Source organism: Crassostrea angulata, chromosome 5 (assembly GCF_025612915.1).
Source record: "Crassostrea angulata isolate pt1a10 chromosome 5, ASM2561291v2, whole genome shotgun sequence".
In the NCBI taxonomy this organism is placed as follows: Eukaryota; Metazoa; Mollusca; class Bivalvia; order Ostreida; family Ostreidae; genus Magallana; species Magallana angulata.
In genome coordinates, this window is record NC_069115.1 from 28,294,862 (window position 1) to 28,309,722 (window position 14,861).

The window sequence follows — 14,861 nt, forward strand, 5'->3', positions numbered from 1 at the left end:
ATTATGCACAGAAATGACTAAAAAAAAACACACGTTTTACCAAATATATATTGTTGAACTAGCTGTTAGTCTGTAAAGCAAGAATACGGTGCCTGTTTGATATATATTAAGCGATATTAATAGCAATTTTACACCGGAGTTTTACGATTTGGATACAAAACCGACTGCATGTAATTATACATTTATAACTCATGTACCTACCATAAAGAACGTCCATCATTGCTGGAATCTGACATGTTCATAAGTACCTGTCTCCAAATTCGACTATCTTCTGACGTCTCCGAGGTATGCAGTATTATAATTTTATTATTTCTGCAAAGATTTTATTACCAGCCATTAAATTTCGATGATGGAAATAATTCTCGAAATGTCTTCATACATATTTAAAATTAAGATACAAAAAAAAACTTCGGGAATGTGTGTGACATGAGCATCATGCTCATATTTGGAATAAGCATTTCCTGTGTAAAAAAAAAAATAAACTTAACGGCTCTGAATATAAATAAGGGCAGTGACTGAAAAAAAAGTTTCAATAAAAATTTGAATATACGTGGTGAGAAAACAATAAATAGTATATTAACATCCAGCGTTTGTGTAAAATACGACGTGACTTAGGCGGACCTTGAATATTAATGTCACATGATTAACTCAAGCTTATAACTAGAAGCGCTCAGTTTCATTTCTCATAATTTCAGTTAACACTTCACAGGATTAACAAACGGCTGCTCTATAAAAGGCAAAATGGTAAGTCGTATCAATTATTAATGTTTGCTAGAGACAACAATTTATTCTTTATTTTTAAATTTTTTGTTTAAAAATTAATAACTATGTAAAACAATTGGGAAAAAGTGAACATTCATCTTTTAAAATGTTTTCACTTATCCTATTTTCAGTAAGTTTTACTTTTGTGTCTGTAAATGTTATGAACAAACTTGTTTCGTTAAAGAGAATACCTCATTTTCATATTTTTTGCAAATCTGAGTAATCGTTGTACCCTTAGAATAGATATTAAATATTGCAAGTCTATTTTTAAAAAAACTAGATTAGGCAGGCAAAACAAAACGTGTCTCCTCACAAAGATGCATTTGAATTATCACGAGGCTAAAAACCCTACCTTAGAATTCTATAAGAGTGGCATTTCAACGTTGGAATCCAACGTTCTCTTTTGGTTTTGAAACCTTTTTCTTTTGTGTTTTTGAATATTTAGAAATGCCCGTGTTTACATTTTGATTTGATATATCTAACTTTTTGAGTTTATTCATGAGATAATTATTTTTTAACAAACTCGTTATGCTTATTTTCAGGACAAAACTCTGATTTTCGTAGCTTGTTGCCTTTCTGCAGTCTATGCACAGTTCCCCGCAATTTGTGAACTGGAATGTGTCTCATCATACATCGGGGACATCGCAGAATGTCGCATTGAGTTCCCCTTTAGACCTGGAATGCCAAACAAAGACCTAAAACTGTGCTTAATGGAAGTTGAACACGATAGGAATGTCTGCATGGTGATGAACATTGATCCTATATGCAAGCAACTTGCACCAAGGGCCACTCTGCATAAGACTTTCGAAATGAATCTAAACCAGCCCGCCCCTACTACGACTACCACAACGACAACAACGACGACGACTACCCCACCACCAGCGGCGCCTGTACAGGTTGGACCAGCTTTGTCTCAACCATCACAGTCACAGAACAAATTGATTCAGTTGTATGTGGACCCAAGCAACTCTCCTTCGCCCTATTATCAACATCATGGACTCGTCGGAAAGCCAAGTTCCGCTTTCTTTTCTCCAGTTGCCATGGAACCCATGCCAATGCAGGCACCAGCCGGTCTGACAGCCGCCCAAACTGCTCGTCACAACAGAATCCAGAACATGATCCAGAGAAAGTTTCCGCAAAACAACCCCAGACCTAGTCCTTACCAACGACAGGTCACCAGCATGCAACTTCCGGGCCAGCCTAGAACTATGCCAAAGCAAATGCAACTGCCTGGTCAACAACCGGCAACACAAATGCAATTGCCTGGAAAACGACCAACAGTACACGGACCTCAGCCTAATGTTGCACAGCGCCCACAAAAACAACAGCAACCGCAGTCTGTTGTCAGGACAAATCCCAAGATCATTCAGAGAAGACTGACTGTTTTTAAACTGGCGAAACCCTTCAAACCTAGTCCCATCAACATGCCTGTACAGCCTTCATTCTCTGCGCCACGCTTTAATTACTTGGGATAAAATCGTTGCAAATGGGAATTTTTATTCCATTATTTCCTCCTGGAGTGGATAACCTGTTTTGTAGTGGCTGCAAAGATGAAGGGAAAATAAGTACTGTTTTGAACAGTGGTGACTGTTTAAAAAATTTTTGTCATTGTTTAAAGATTTTATCCATTTGGTTATTTTCTATTCGGAATATTGTTCAGTAAGATAAATTTATTACGTTTAATTAAATTTTCTCGGCGGTTTATCTTGCCACCTACTTTACATAATTACTTTTAAAAAAGGAAGCAAAAAACTCGAATTGTCAGCGAGTCGGGCTTGCTAATCCAACAAGCCCGTCAGAAACACTTGTCATAAAAATGATCTTTTAACATTGTGGTTTTTATTTTGCATGGCATTATCGTGATGCTGGCTAATTACGACAGTGTCTGTTTCGTACTTTCGACTGCGCAAGTTTTGGACAGCAATCTGCATTAAACTGGTGGTCGTTCTTAACACGATAGGACGAAGCAGTCTAACAACGTTTGTTTGCTATTCAAGCAGCAGCAAAGCTGATAATGAAATCCTGTCCATTTGGAATGAGTTTCGCCCCTTTTTTCTAAAATAAATACGAAGTATTATTTTAGAGAAACTTGTTGATTATGTGTCTTTTTCGCAAAAAAACCCCTCTTGTTTTGTGTCCTATGTCTCAGTTACATTTGATGAGTTGTTTTATTTATTTTGTTTATGTTTATGTTATAGATTATTTTTTCAGGTTTTTTGTGACCTCGAAAATAAAAGTAATAGAAATGTTAAAGAACATTCTTTTATTTTTGTATTTTGAAATCTGTAACTTGATTTAATTAGTTAAAGTTCACAAACACAGCAAAATACAAAAACTTAATTTATAAAGGTATTTCATTTTGAAAAGGAACGCTGGCCTTTTTCTTGTATATACTATGTATATCTAATAAAAGTCTGACTTATTAAAAAATGTTGAATTGTCTTGGAGTATAAATAGATTATCAAAGATGAAAGATTTATTATTTCTGAGAATATAATAGTCAAATTATTTGCCTCGCAAAAACTTGTATAAAATACACAGATGCACATTTTTTCTTCTTAAAACATGCAGTTTTAATTGTTTAAAAAAAATTAGATCGATGTTCTTTTTCTTCCATTGAAAAAAGATGGACACAAGACAAAAATTCATGAATTGTTTCAAATGTACTCGTTTGAAGACTTTGAGTCAGTTTAAGGACTGAAGTTGAAGGAAAAAATATTATTTCCTGCTATATGTACTGCTACCAGAAAACTTGCGTTCCGTTAAATTGGTTTTCTTTAAACCAAACAATGATAAGATTTTTTAGAAATATTAACAATTGCAAAACTTAGGTGTGTGTTTGATTCCAATCTGCAAATGTTAATAAGCAGTAGAAGCATTTGGTGCAATTCTCACAACACAGAAAAGGAAACAAAAAGGGACGTTTACTCTTATTCAATGACGCTGCAAAATGGATTTTACGTGATTTTTTTTTAAAAATCAGTTAGCGCTAAAATGTAAAGCAATCATCCTTCTACTTGAATAAACATCTAATTCATTTAATTCGATTTCTAAAAATATAATTAATACTCATATGTGCAATTTTTAGAACATGGTCTTTCTAATTGAATGTCATTTATTCGTCTCGAGTCCTGTCTATCAAGGAAAAAAACAATGAAACAGACTGCGAAATTTAACGTCTCTTAGTGCTAAGATGCAGAACATTTCGAAAGAAAACAAATTAAATTTCAAGTACGAATATTGCTTTGTTTAATATGCATTTTCCGCGTTTTGTCAGGGTAAATTTACATCTTAGGCGTACATGATTTAGAATTAAGACGGTTTAATATCAACGCGGAAATATAATTCATATCTTCCCTGTTAAAAATGACGAAAATAAGTTATCATTTCAGTCTGAAATAAAATCATTGGACCAAGACGATGTAATGGATGACCCAAAACAGGTGTTTCGATTAAGGTATCCCTCTAAAACAATTTCATGTTCTAATATGCGGTTTTTTTGTGACAGGTTAACAATTACGTGTATTCATCATCGTTTTATTATTTATTCTACTAATTTATACTAAAAGAAGCTACATCAATCAAATCAAATACCCAATTTTGTATCTGTACAGAAAATGTTACATTTATATGAAAATTCGATATGATATAAACATGATAGAGTGTTTGTTTCTGACATGTTGGTTATAGCTACAAATAACATCGTATTTTTGGTAATTCATAAAAGATATTTTGAAAAATGAAGAATAGAAAAATGTAAGATCACACTGAAACACAAGTCACTATTAATCACCATACATATTTTCCGTTGCATTGTTTTATCTTATTGCATCGTCTACTGAAAATAAGTCCTTTTGGTGAATTCACTGGACTAAATAAGTACCAAGGTTTCGAAACAAGTGCAAAACAAATTTAAATTAAAAATACAAGGTGGGACAGTTGATATGATGTAAGATAATGGCATTCTGCATAACATTATTTCGTTAACAAGTGTTTATGTTAAAACTACCCTCTCATAATAGATTTGCAACTTTCTGTAAGGTTTTTCCTAAATTGTTTTTGCATTATTTGGTGCTTTTGACCAGCAATTTATGGTTACTCTTCTTTAATAAGTACTTCTTAGAAATATGCACAAATAATGTAAAATGCACGTTTACAAGTAATACCACCTTAGACATAAAAAAGATGTTACTATTTCACAACTTTATACTAGATATTTTTATGCAATCGCACACAGGAGATGCTGAGTAGTTCAAGGTAAGTTCTTGTGCTCTTTAAAATGTTAATGTATTTTAAATGAGTATTTCAAAGTAGAAAAGTATGACATTTGGACGATTATTAATTTCTTTGAAAACTACGTCGTTTTAAAAAATGAAAACTAAAGAAAATTCAGTAAATCCCCCCCCCCCCCCCCATTTTATTTACATATATTTCTCTATTTTCTAAACTGGTAATTCTACACTTAGTTAGAATGGGACAAAACTGCTAAAAAACGTGATGGCAACATTTGTTTTCACTGACACGACAAATTAGTTTTAACTATGGACAAATGACAGCCAACTGTTCTGTACAACACTATGTTAATTAGACGCCATTATAGCTATGATATTTTTTCTCCTTATTTTGTCATAAAGGCATTTATAGTGCGAATTTTTCCATTTGTGTAAAGATCTTTTATTCTTTTTTAATTTAAATCTATCAATTGAGGTAGCATGTAGTAAAATTAATGTATGTGATAAAAAAGTTAACAAGGTTTTTCAGGGAAAGTATAGCCTTATCAGACGCTATACATTGAAAATTCTTGATCAGCATAAAGATCTATCACTGTTTCTTGGTCAGCATTCCACAGCTGTTGAAATTAATTCACAATGCATGTTTTACAGTAAAACATTGCTCATTACTTATGTTAAGGTTTCAATTCTATATCTTAAAAATATCTAGGGGTAACACTTGGATTTCTTATTTTGGAAAATTAAACAACTGCATTGTAACCATGGAAAGTCCAATGAAATGATATATTTTATTATAATTAACATATTTTTTCAATAATTTCAATATACCTTAAGATGTCTTAAAACTACCACTGGTATAGTAATTTCTTTTCAATGATGTACATGTAAACATAATTGCCTGGTATTTTTTAAGGCTGGTCGTTTAATTTATAAACTTTGAAAAAATAAAATATTATATTTATTATATGCAGCATTAAAAAATTCATTATAACATGTGTTTTGTAAATATACATTAAAAAATTTGTGTTAAAATTGTGCCTTTTTGATTTATTCAAATCAACGTGTAACGTTCCAAAAACCATTTTGCCTTGACTTTCCGTTTCCTAGCTACAATGTAGGTGTGTATGTAATATGGCCGTTTATATTGCAGTAAACATGCATACTTTTTGGTTTTAAAGGCAATTTGTATTTAATCTGTAAAGCTGTTAAATTACATATTAAATAAGATACATACAGATCGAAACAAACTTGTATTCTTGAATATAATTCTTAGTTATGGTGACTGCAATCATCAGGATCAATCGTAAAACGTGCCAGGCTAATTTTGTGAAGCGATGATTTTAGAACAATTTATACATACTCAGTAAAGTTTCGTGCGAGGCTAGACATTTTTCTCATTAAGCGGTAAACCAACCCCGATTATGAAATTAAAAGTGCCTGATTATCCCACAGATAAGTAATGTTATGCCCTCGTGTCCATACTTTGTGACACATATTTTCCAAAACGATGTCTTATACACGTAGAAGACGGCGTTTACATAAAAAATACATCCATAAAAGCTATCACGAGACGTTTTCTTTTAATAAAAAGCTGATAGATATAAATAGTAATACGAAAAGGAATGAAGCAATGTTTATGGCTGCATAAATCTTAACCTCATTTGGTCGTAAACACCCCCAAAATGTCAGGGATATGTTATTATAGTACTATTGTCAGAATTAAAACAGAGAAGTAAACTTGTTTCGAACATTATTGTGATCACTCTAAGTGTAAGAATGAAATTTGGTGAATATAACTTGCTACGGGTACTCAACCATTTCGTCCCAAAACATATTTTTTTAGTTCTAACTTGAAATCATTTCAAGCAAAACGCGTTGTTACATTTTTCAGAAAGTAGAACAAACAATATTTCATTTTCATTTTAAGTAGATCCAGTGTGTGATGTCATACTTTTTTTTGTAAAAGTTTGAATTCTTTAAAACTTGTCAATATAGTTTTATAGATTTTATGTGAATGTTATATATGGAGAGTAATTAGAAGCATAGTTAAGTTCAAGATAATTTTTGCAGCTTACTTTTATCCAAATTTCCGATTCTTCATACAATTTATCTATGCTGAGGGGAATTAACTCTTTTTAACTTTTCTTTCATATGTACTTCTAAATGCTTTTATTTTTCTTATCCTTACAATCAGTTTTAAAGTATGTTTGTAGGTTTAGCTTTTCTGATACAATTGACAATAAAATCAAACAAGATAAACAAGTTTCTACCTAAAAAGATTTTACTTTTAACAAAAAAGGTTTTCTGAAGCTAACATGAGAATTTAACGAGGATGTACTATGGAGTTACCTTAATGCACAACGGCAATGATTTTAACCCCACCTTTGCAAATTAATTTGTCATTTATTCAATGATTTTTTCTTCTTTAATTTATTGTTTTCAATTTTAACAATACAAATTGGGTTCATTGAATAAACGACCTTTAACGCAATATGTTGTTCTATTTCATTGCAAATGAACTTGGACTCATTGGAAGATTTTGGATTTAGTTACTTGTATTGCGTGAATTACTTGTAGCAACAAAGCTCAAAGTTGGGCAAAATTAATAAAAGTGTTTCTCTTGGAAATGCTCATGCATTATATTTATGGAAAAATTTGGTTGACAAAAAATGATATTTTATAATAATGCAAAAAATTAAACATGTTACAAAAAAGTTCAAATCGTAAATTTCCAAACTTAAGGTGGTATGGGAGACCCACGTATTGTGATAATCAAAATAAACAATAAAATCAAGTACATTTTTTTAATGCTTTAACACCATAATTGTTACCTTACAGCATTGCTTAATGGTTTTGAGCGATGTTTTCTTTTTTAGAAACTGTTAAAACATTTTTTGAGTTGGGGGAGGGGTTATTGTAATACTTGAAAAATTTAATTTCTTTAATTTAAAATAAGTTTTGATTATAATGTACTTTGATCCAAATCAATAACGACCGATGTCCCATACCATCTTAACTTTATCAATCAGGATTGTCATATTTAAGTTTTAAAATCTATGATTTTAAAACAAAAAAAAACTTAAAATGTTATGGTTCAGTTTAGAAATCTATGATTTTGAACTGCTAATGAAAATATTAATAGTCCTTAATTAATGAATGACTCCCTAATTATGGTAATTAGAGTTGGTCCTGTTTTAATGAAACTTATGAAATCTATGTTATGTGGTTTGAATGCGGTGAGATCACCTTTAAGGATCAAATAATTCTCTGACATTTTACTCTTTGCCAACTAGAGTGTAAAAAAGGACACAAAAATTTCAATTTAATCCAGAGGTTGACAACCTTATCTCTTAAAATAGACCAACAAACTTTAATATCTAACAATCTTCTGGTCCCATTCTAGTTGGTGTTGCATCGCCTGCATTCTCAGCATAACAAACCATTTTTGAAATGTGTTTTATTAAAACTTTTTTACCAAGGCAAAATCTACTTTGTTCTTTTGAAGAATATGGTTACCTGAACGGTTAAAGGAAAGATGGGTTTTAAAATATATTCTAGATTATATTAATTACATTATCCATGTTAAACGTTACATGAAGAAAAACTATTTTGTTGTATCAATAGAAACAAAACGCCAACAAAATATACAAAATATAAACTTTCAATACTTCATCTATTATTGGCAATTCACTGAAATTATACCTAAGATTTTTGTGGTCATTCGGACTTAAAGTCAATTCCTGGAAATTGTATTTGTATTTTCTAAATGAATTCTCCTTGTTTAACAAAAAAACCTAGACAAAGCAACAGCACGTGTATACCCAAATTCCTCATTTAGACAATAATATTCATTTAAATGATTTTTGACAATCCTTCATTTACAATATTATTATCCAGGTTAAAAAATAACATGAACTAGAGCAAAGCTCGTTGCAAAGCAACGAGTGGGTCTTCCGTTGATGTAGGAAGCAAAGCTGGCAGTTCCTGTAAGAAGAAGAGCTCTTAAACCAATAACAAGAGTAACTAAAATAAAAAGATAAAAAAAATCGAATTATTCCTGGTACGACTTAACAAAATCCGAATTATTTTGAGTACGAATTAACAAAAATCTTTTTTGATTTCAAGAACGACTTAACAAAAAAATCCGAATGTGTTCGAGTACGACTTAACAATTTTTTTTGGTACGAGTTAATTTTAGTTTGAACATTATGCTATTTTTTAAACCAAGAACACGGAATCAAAATTTCCGGAAAAATCAATTTTTAAACCCGGATATCTCTGTAATGAATCGTCCGATTTAAAAACGGTTTTCAGTTTCGTAATCAGCATGAAAATTACCGTCAGATACGTTTGTTTTATTTTTAAAATTCAAAAACATGAAATTTCAAAAAAATTGGTTTTGCTTCCGGTTTCGACCGGAAGTGTCCAAATTTAGTTTCCAGCCTTATGTCATAAGTAAATAGGTAGTTCTATATTCTCTGTTAATCTCAAAGCTTTTTCTCAAGTCGAAAATGAGAAAAGTTCCGGACAAAATCACTTTTTAAAACGTGAAAAACGTCAATATCTGACGAGTTTGATGACGTCATCAAATAATTTTTTCATATTTTAGAGATCTTTTATATACACATAAAACCTGTAAATTTCAAAGCAATCGATGCATGCGTTTTTGAAATATTTGAGTTGGAAAAAAAATAAAAAGAATAATAATAATAAGAACTAGAGCAAAGCTCGTTGCAAAGCAACGAGTTGGTCTTCCGTTAATGTCGGAAGTAAAGCCGGAAGTTCCTGTAAGAAGCAAAGCTCTTAAACCAACAACAAGAGTAACTAAAATAAAAAGATGAAAAAATCGAATTATTCCTGGTACGACTTAACAAAATCCGAATGATTTTAAGTACGAATTAACAAAAACCTTTCTGATTTCAAGAACGACTTGACAAAAAAAATCCGAATGTGTTCAAGCACGACTAAACAATTATTTTTGGAACGAATTAATTTTACTTTGAACATTACGCTATTTTTTAAACCAAGGACGCGGAATCAAAATTTCCGGAAAAATCAATTTTTAAACCCCGATATCTCTGTAATGCATTGTTTGATTTTCAAACGGATTTCAGATTTGAATTCACCATGACAAGTGCTATGAGACTGTAGTATTGTCTTATTTTGTTCAAAAAAATGAAAATTTTAAAAAATTGGAACTGCTTCCGGTTTTGAGCAAAATTGATGAACAAAATTTTAAACCCCCCAGTACATTATAGAATTGATACATCTATCATCAGTAAAAATTTCAAAGCGATATCTTTAAAGTTAATGGAGATTTCTTCCGGACAAAATCACTTTTTTTAAATTTAAAAATGGCCGCCAAACTTGAACGGAAGTGACGTAAACGCTGAAACTTTAACATCTTTGAGGCACAGTAACTTTACAAAAGCTCTGAAAATTTCATTGAAATCGGATGAAAACTTTTTGAGATATAAAGCCGAGAAGGAGTCAGAAAAAAAATAAGAAATAAAATAATAATAAAAAGAAACCGAAGAAAAACAAGAGGGTCTTCCGTTGGAAACGGAAGACCCTAATAAGAACTAGAGCAAAGCTCGTTGCAAAGCAACGAGTGGGTCTTCCGTTAATGTCGGAAGTAAAGCTGGAAGTTCCTGTAAGAAGCAGAGCTCTTAAACCAATAACAAGAGTACCTTAAATAAAAACATGAAAAAATCGAATTATTCCTGGTACGACTTAACAAAAACCGAATAATTTTACGTACGACTTAACAAAAACCTTTCCGATTTCAAGAACGACTTAACAAAAAAAAAATCCGAATGTGTTACAGTACGACTTAACAATTAATTTTTAGGTACAAGTTAATTTAACCAAGAACTTGATACTAATTTCTTAACCAAAAACGCGGAACCAAAATTTCCGGAAAAATCATTTTTTGAACTCGTATATCTCTGTAATGCATCGTCCGATTTTAAAACGACTTTCAGTGTTAGATTCAGCTTAATAAGCTCTATAAAACACATATTCATTTTTGATTTGATCAGAAAATTTATTTTTTCGAAAAATTTGATTCCCTTCCGGTTTCGACCGGAAGTGACAGATTTTCATTTCCAGCCTTATTACAGAGGTAAATCGATTAAATCATAACCATTGAAAATTTCAAGCCTCTATCTTAAAGTATTTTTGAGAAACGCCGCGGACAAAATGACTTTTTGAAAATTTTAAAAATGACGTAACGTAAAAACGGAAGTGATGTTTTCAAAGAAACTTCACAAACTTTGAGGTATTATAGTTGCACACAACCTCTGAAAATTTCATCAAAATCGGTTGTAAACTTTTTGAGTTATAAAGCCGAAAAGGAGTCAGAAAAAAAAATAAAAAGAATAATAATAACTAGAGCAAAGCTCGTTGCAAAGCAACGAGTGGGTCTTCCGTTAATGTCAGAAGTAAAGCTGGAAGTCCCTGTAAGAAGCAGAGCTCTTAAACCAATAACAAGAGTAATAAAAAGAAAAAGATGAAAAAAATCGAAATATTCCTGGTACGACTTAACAAAATCCGAATGATTTTAAGTACGAATTAACAAAAACCTTTTTGATTTTAAGAACGACTTAACAAAAAAAATCCGAATGTGTTTAAGTATGACTTAACAATTATTTTTGGTACGAGTTAACTTTACGATTAACATTATGCTATTTTTTAAACCAAGGACGCGGAATCAAAATTTCCGGAAAAATCAATTTTTAAACCCCGATATCTCTGTAATGCATCGTCCGATTTTAAAACGGCTTTCAGTGTTAGATTCAGCTTAATAAGCTCTACAAAATACATATTCATTTTTGATTTGATCGGAAAATTCATTTTTTCGAAAAATTTGTTTCACTTCCAGTTTCGACCGGAAGTGACAGATTTTCATTTCGAGCCTTATTACAGAGGTAAATCGACCAAATCATAACCATTGAAAATTTCAAGCCTCTATCTTAAAGCGTTTTTGAGAAAAGTCCGGGACAAAATGACTTTTTGAAATTTTTAAAAATGACGTCACGTCAAAACCGAGGTGACGTTCTCTTAAAAACTTTCACATTTTTGAGGGACGCCAACTTGCAAACATCTCTGAAAATTTCATCAAAATCGGTTAAAAACTTTTTGAGTTATGAAGCAAAAAAGGAGTCAGAAGAAAAGAAAAAGAATAATAATAATAATAACTAGAGCAAAGCTCGTTGCAAAGCAACGAGTGGGTCTTCCTTTAATGTCAGAAGTAAAGCTAGAAGATCCTGTAAAAAGCAGAGCTCTTAAACTAATAACAAGAGTAACTAAAATAAAAAGATGAAAAAATCGAATTACTCCTGGTACGACTTAACAATTCCGAATGATTTTAAGTACGAATTAACAAAACCTTTTTTTGATTTTTAGAACGACTTAACAAAAAAAATCCGAATGTGTTTAAGTACGACTTAACAATTATTTTTGGTACGAGTTAACTTTACTATAAACATTACGCTATTTTTTAAACCAAGGACGCGGAATCAAAATTTCCGGAAAAATCAATTTTTAAACCCCGATATCTCTGTAATGCATCGTCCGATTTTAAAACGGCTTTCAGTGTTAGATTCAGCTTAATAAGTTCTACAAAACGCGTATTCATTTTTGATTTGATCAGAAAATTCATTTTTTCGAAAAATTTGTTTCACTTCCGGTTTCGACCGAAAGTGACGGATTTTCATTTCCAGCCTTATTACAGAGGTAAATCGATTAAATTATTACCATTGAAAATTTTAAGCCTCTATCTTAAAGCGTTTTTGAGAAACGCCGCGGACAAAATGACTTTTTGAAAATTTTAAAAATGACGTAACGTTAAAACGGAAGTGATGTTTTCAAAGAAACTTCATAAACATTGAGGGATTATAATTGCACATAATCTCTGAAAGTTTCATTAAAATCGGTTGTAAACTTTTTGAGTTATAAAGCCGAAAAGGAGTCAGAAAAAAAAATAAAAAGAATAATAATAATAACAGAAAGAAACCGAAGAATAACAAGAGGGTCTTCCGTTGGAAACGGAAGACCCTAAAAAGAAACAATAGAATAACAAGAGGGTCTTCCGTTGGAAACGGAAGACCCTAATAATAGAAAGAAACCGAAGAATAACAAGAGGGTCTTCCGTTGAAAACGGAAGACCCTAATAAAAAGAAACCGTAGAAAAACAAAAGGGTCTTCCGTTGGAAACGGAAGACCCTAATTACACATTATCTTGTATTACTTTCTAACACGGTCAATCACTGAAGCATTAATCATAAAACAATGATGAATGAGACATTTATATTAATGATAAACATTGCGGTCAATATTTTGAACTTATATTGACTTTTTCAAATTAAAGGAAAGATTTATAAGGTATTGATTGCAAATTAAGTCCAGTCTAAACTAGCATTCATTCATTCATTCATACTTTCTCAAGAGCATCGTTATCCAAAAGTTTGTTGTTTGATGAATAATTTTCAAGGATGAGTTAACATTCTAATGATATAGTCGATATTGCTGTGAATGGTTTACTTAAAGTTCAACCAACATAGCTGAAAAAAGTATTGTAAGAATGTGTCAAGATGTGGTTATTGTGTTTTTTATGCTCTTTGTTGAATTGACTGTTCAAGTACATTGATAGCAAATTGACCATCATGTTTGCCCTGACACGTCTTAAATATGATGTTAATTAACAAATAACCAAGTCAGTTCAAAAAGTTCTCCTTGCATAATTCGTCTTTGTACATGAAACACAGTGGATTCAATTGAATTTAATGTTAATGTTTTTATAATGATAATTGTTTCATAATTGCCTTGGAAGTATTAAATCATTTTAGCCGATAGTTTATAGATACACATGTATACTACATGTGTTTTTAGTCACTTAATGAGTTTCAAATGGATTATGTCTACCTTCATTCTGACATTTCAAGCCATTGCGAAACGCTGAGATATATAACTTGAGACATTTTATGGATTATAAAATAAACAGTCGAAGATTTTTTCACCTTTTGATATATTGAATGTGTTTGAGATTTACAACTATTTTATTTGATTTATCCTTGTTTGCCTAATTTAATGCACATTCTTTTCATATTCAGTGTTGCGATCCTGGTATAAAGACGTACATTCCATGACGTCAGTTATTTAGTCATATAAGAGAAAATATACAAAAATAGATGTTGCAGTAGGGCTTACAGAATATAATTAATTATGAATAAAGCAAGGCAATCTTATTTGGTATAACAGGTATTAAAAAGAAACGTATCTTTCAGTTAAATGCATAAAGAAACAACGAGTGCGATTTAATTAATAAATACATCATAAAATGACGTAATATGAAGAAGTATCAATCAAGTCATTTACAGGAAATTTCACTTGCAAAGTCTTAACGATGGAACAGCTTGGGAGTTTTGAAAATAAAATATTAAATATTTTCTTAGACAAGTCATTAAGTATTAATTTACGAAGATGGGACTAAGAAGGGTCCTCGAATAATTAATGTGTGTATGAACATTTTTTTAAAACAGAAAAAACAAGACTTCCAAAAAGGAAGTGCAACAAAACTGTTACAACAAAGAGCCTAAGGTATACAAGTCATATATCTGCTTTAACCGGTTTATGTAGGCGCAACATAAAAATATATGACAGTTGCTATGAATTATGCTGCTGAGAAATGGAAAATGTTCAGAGATGACGTTTTAAAGCGTGCATGGCTGATCACGGTCTATATTGCAGTATCATAATTTAACTGGTACCAGATTCTTGTAATACGTTAATTTTGATTATTCATACAATTTAATTAGGTGTCGTTTATGACGTGGAGGCTGGGAAGTGTACACTCGGGATCACGAC

General features: G+C 31.4%; 1 protein-coding gene across 1 annotated transcript; it reads left to right on the forward strand.

The window, feature by feature from the left end:
- The first annotated feature begins 695 nt into the window (after nt 1-695).
- On the forward strand, nt 696-2,590 carry LOC128184560 (translation initiation factor IF-2-like). Its single transcript, XM_052854099.1, has 2 exons — nt 696-744; nt 1,305-2,590. Exons 1-2 carry the CDS (start codon nt 742-744, stop codon nt 2,235-2,237), a joined length of 936 nt encoding a protein of 311 aa, XP_052710059.1. The 5' UTR covers nt 696-741; the 3' UTR covers nt 2,238-2,590.
- The last annotated feature ends 12,271 nt before the right edge of the window (nt 2,591-14,861 follow it).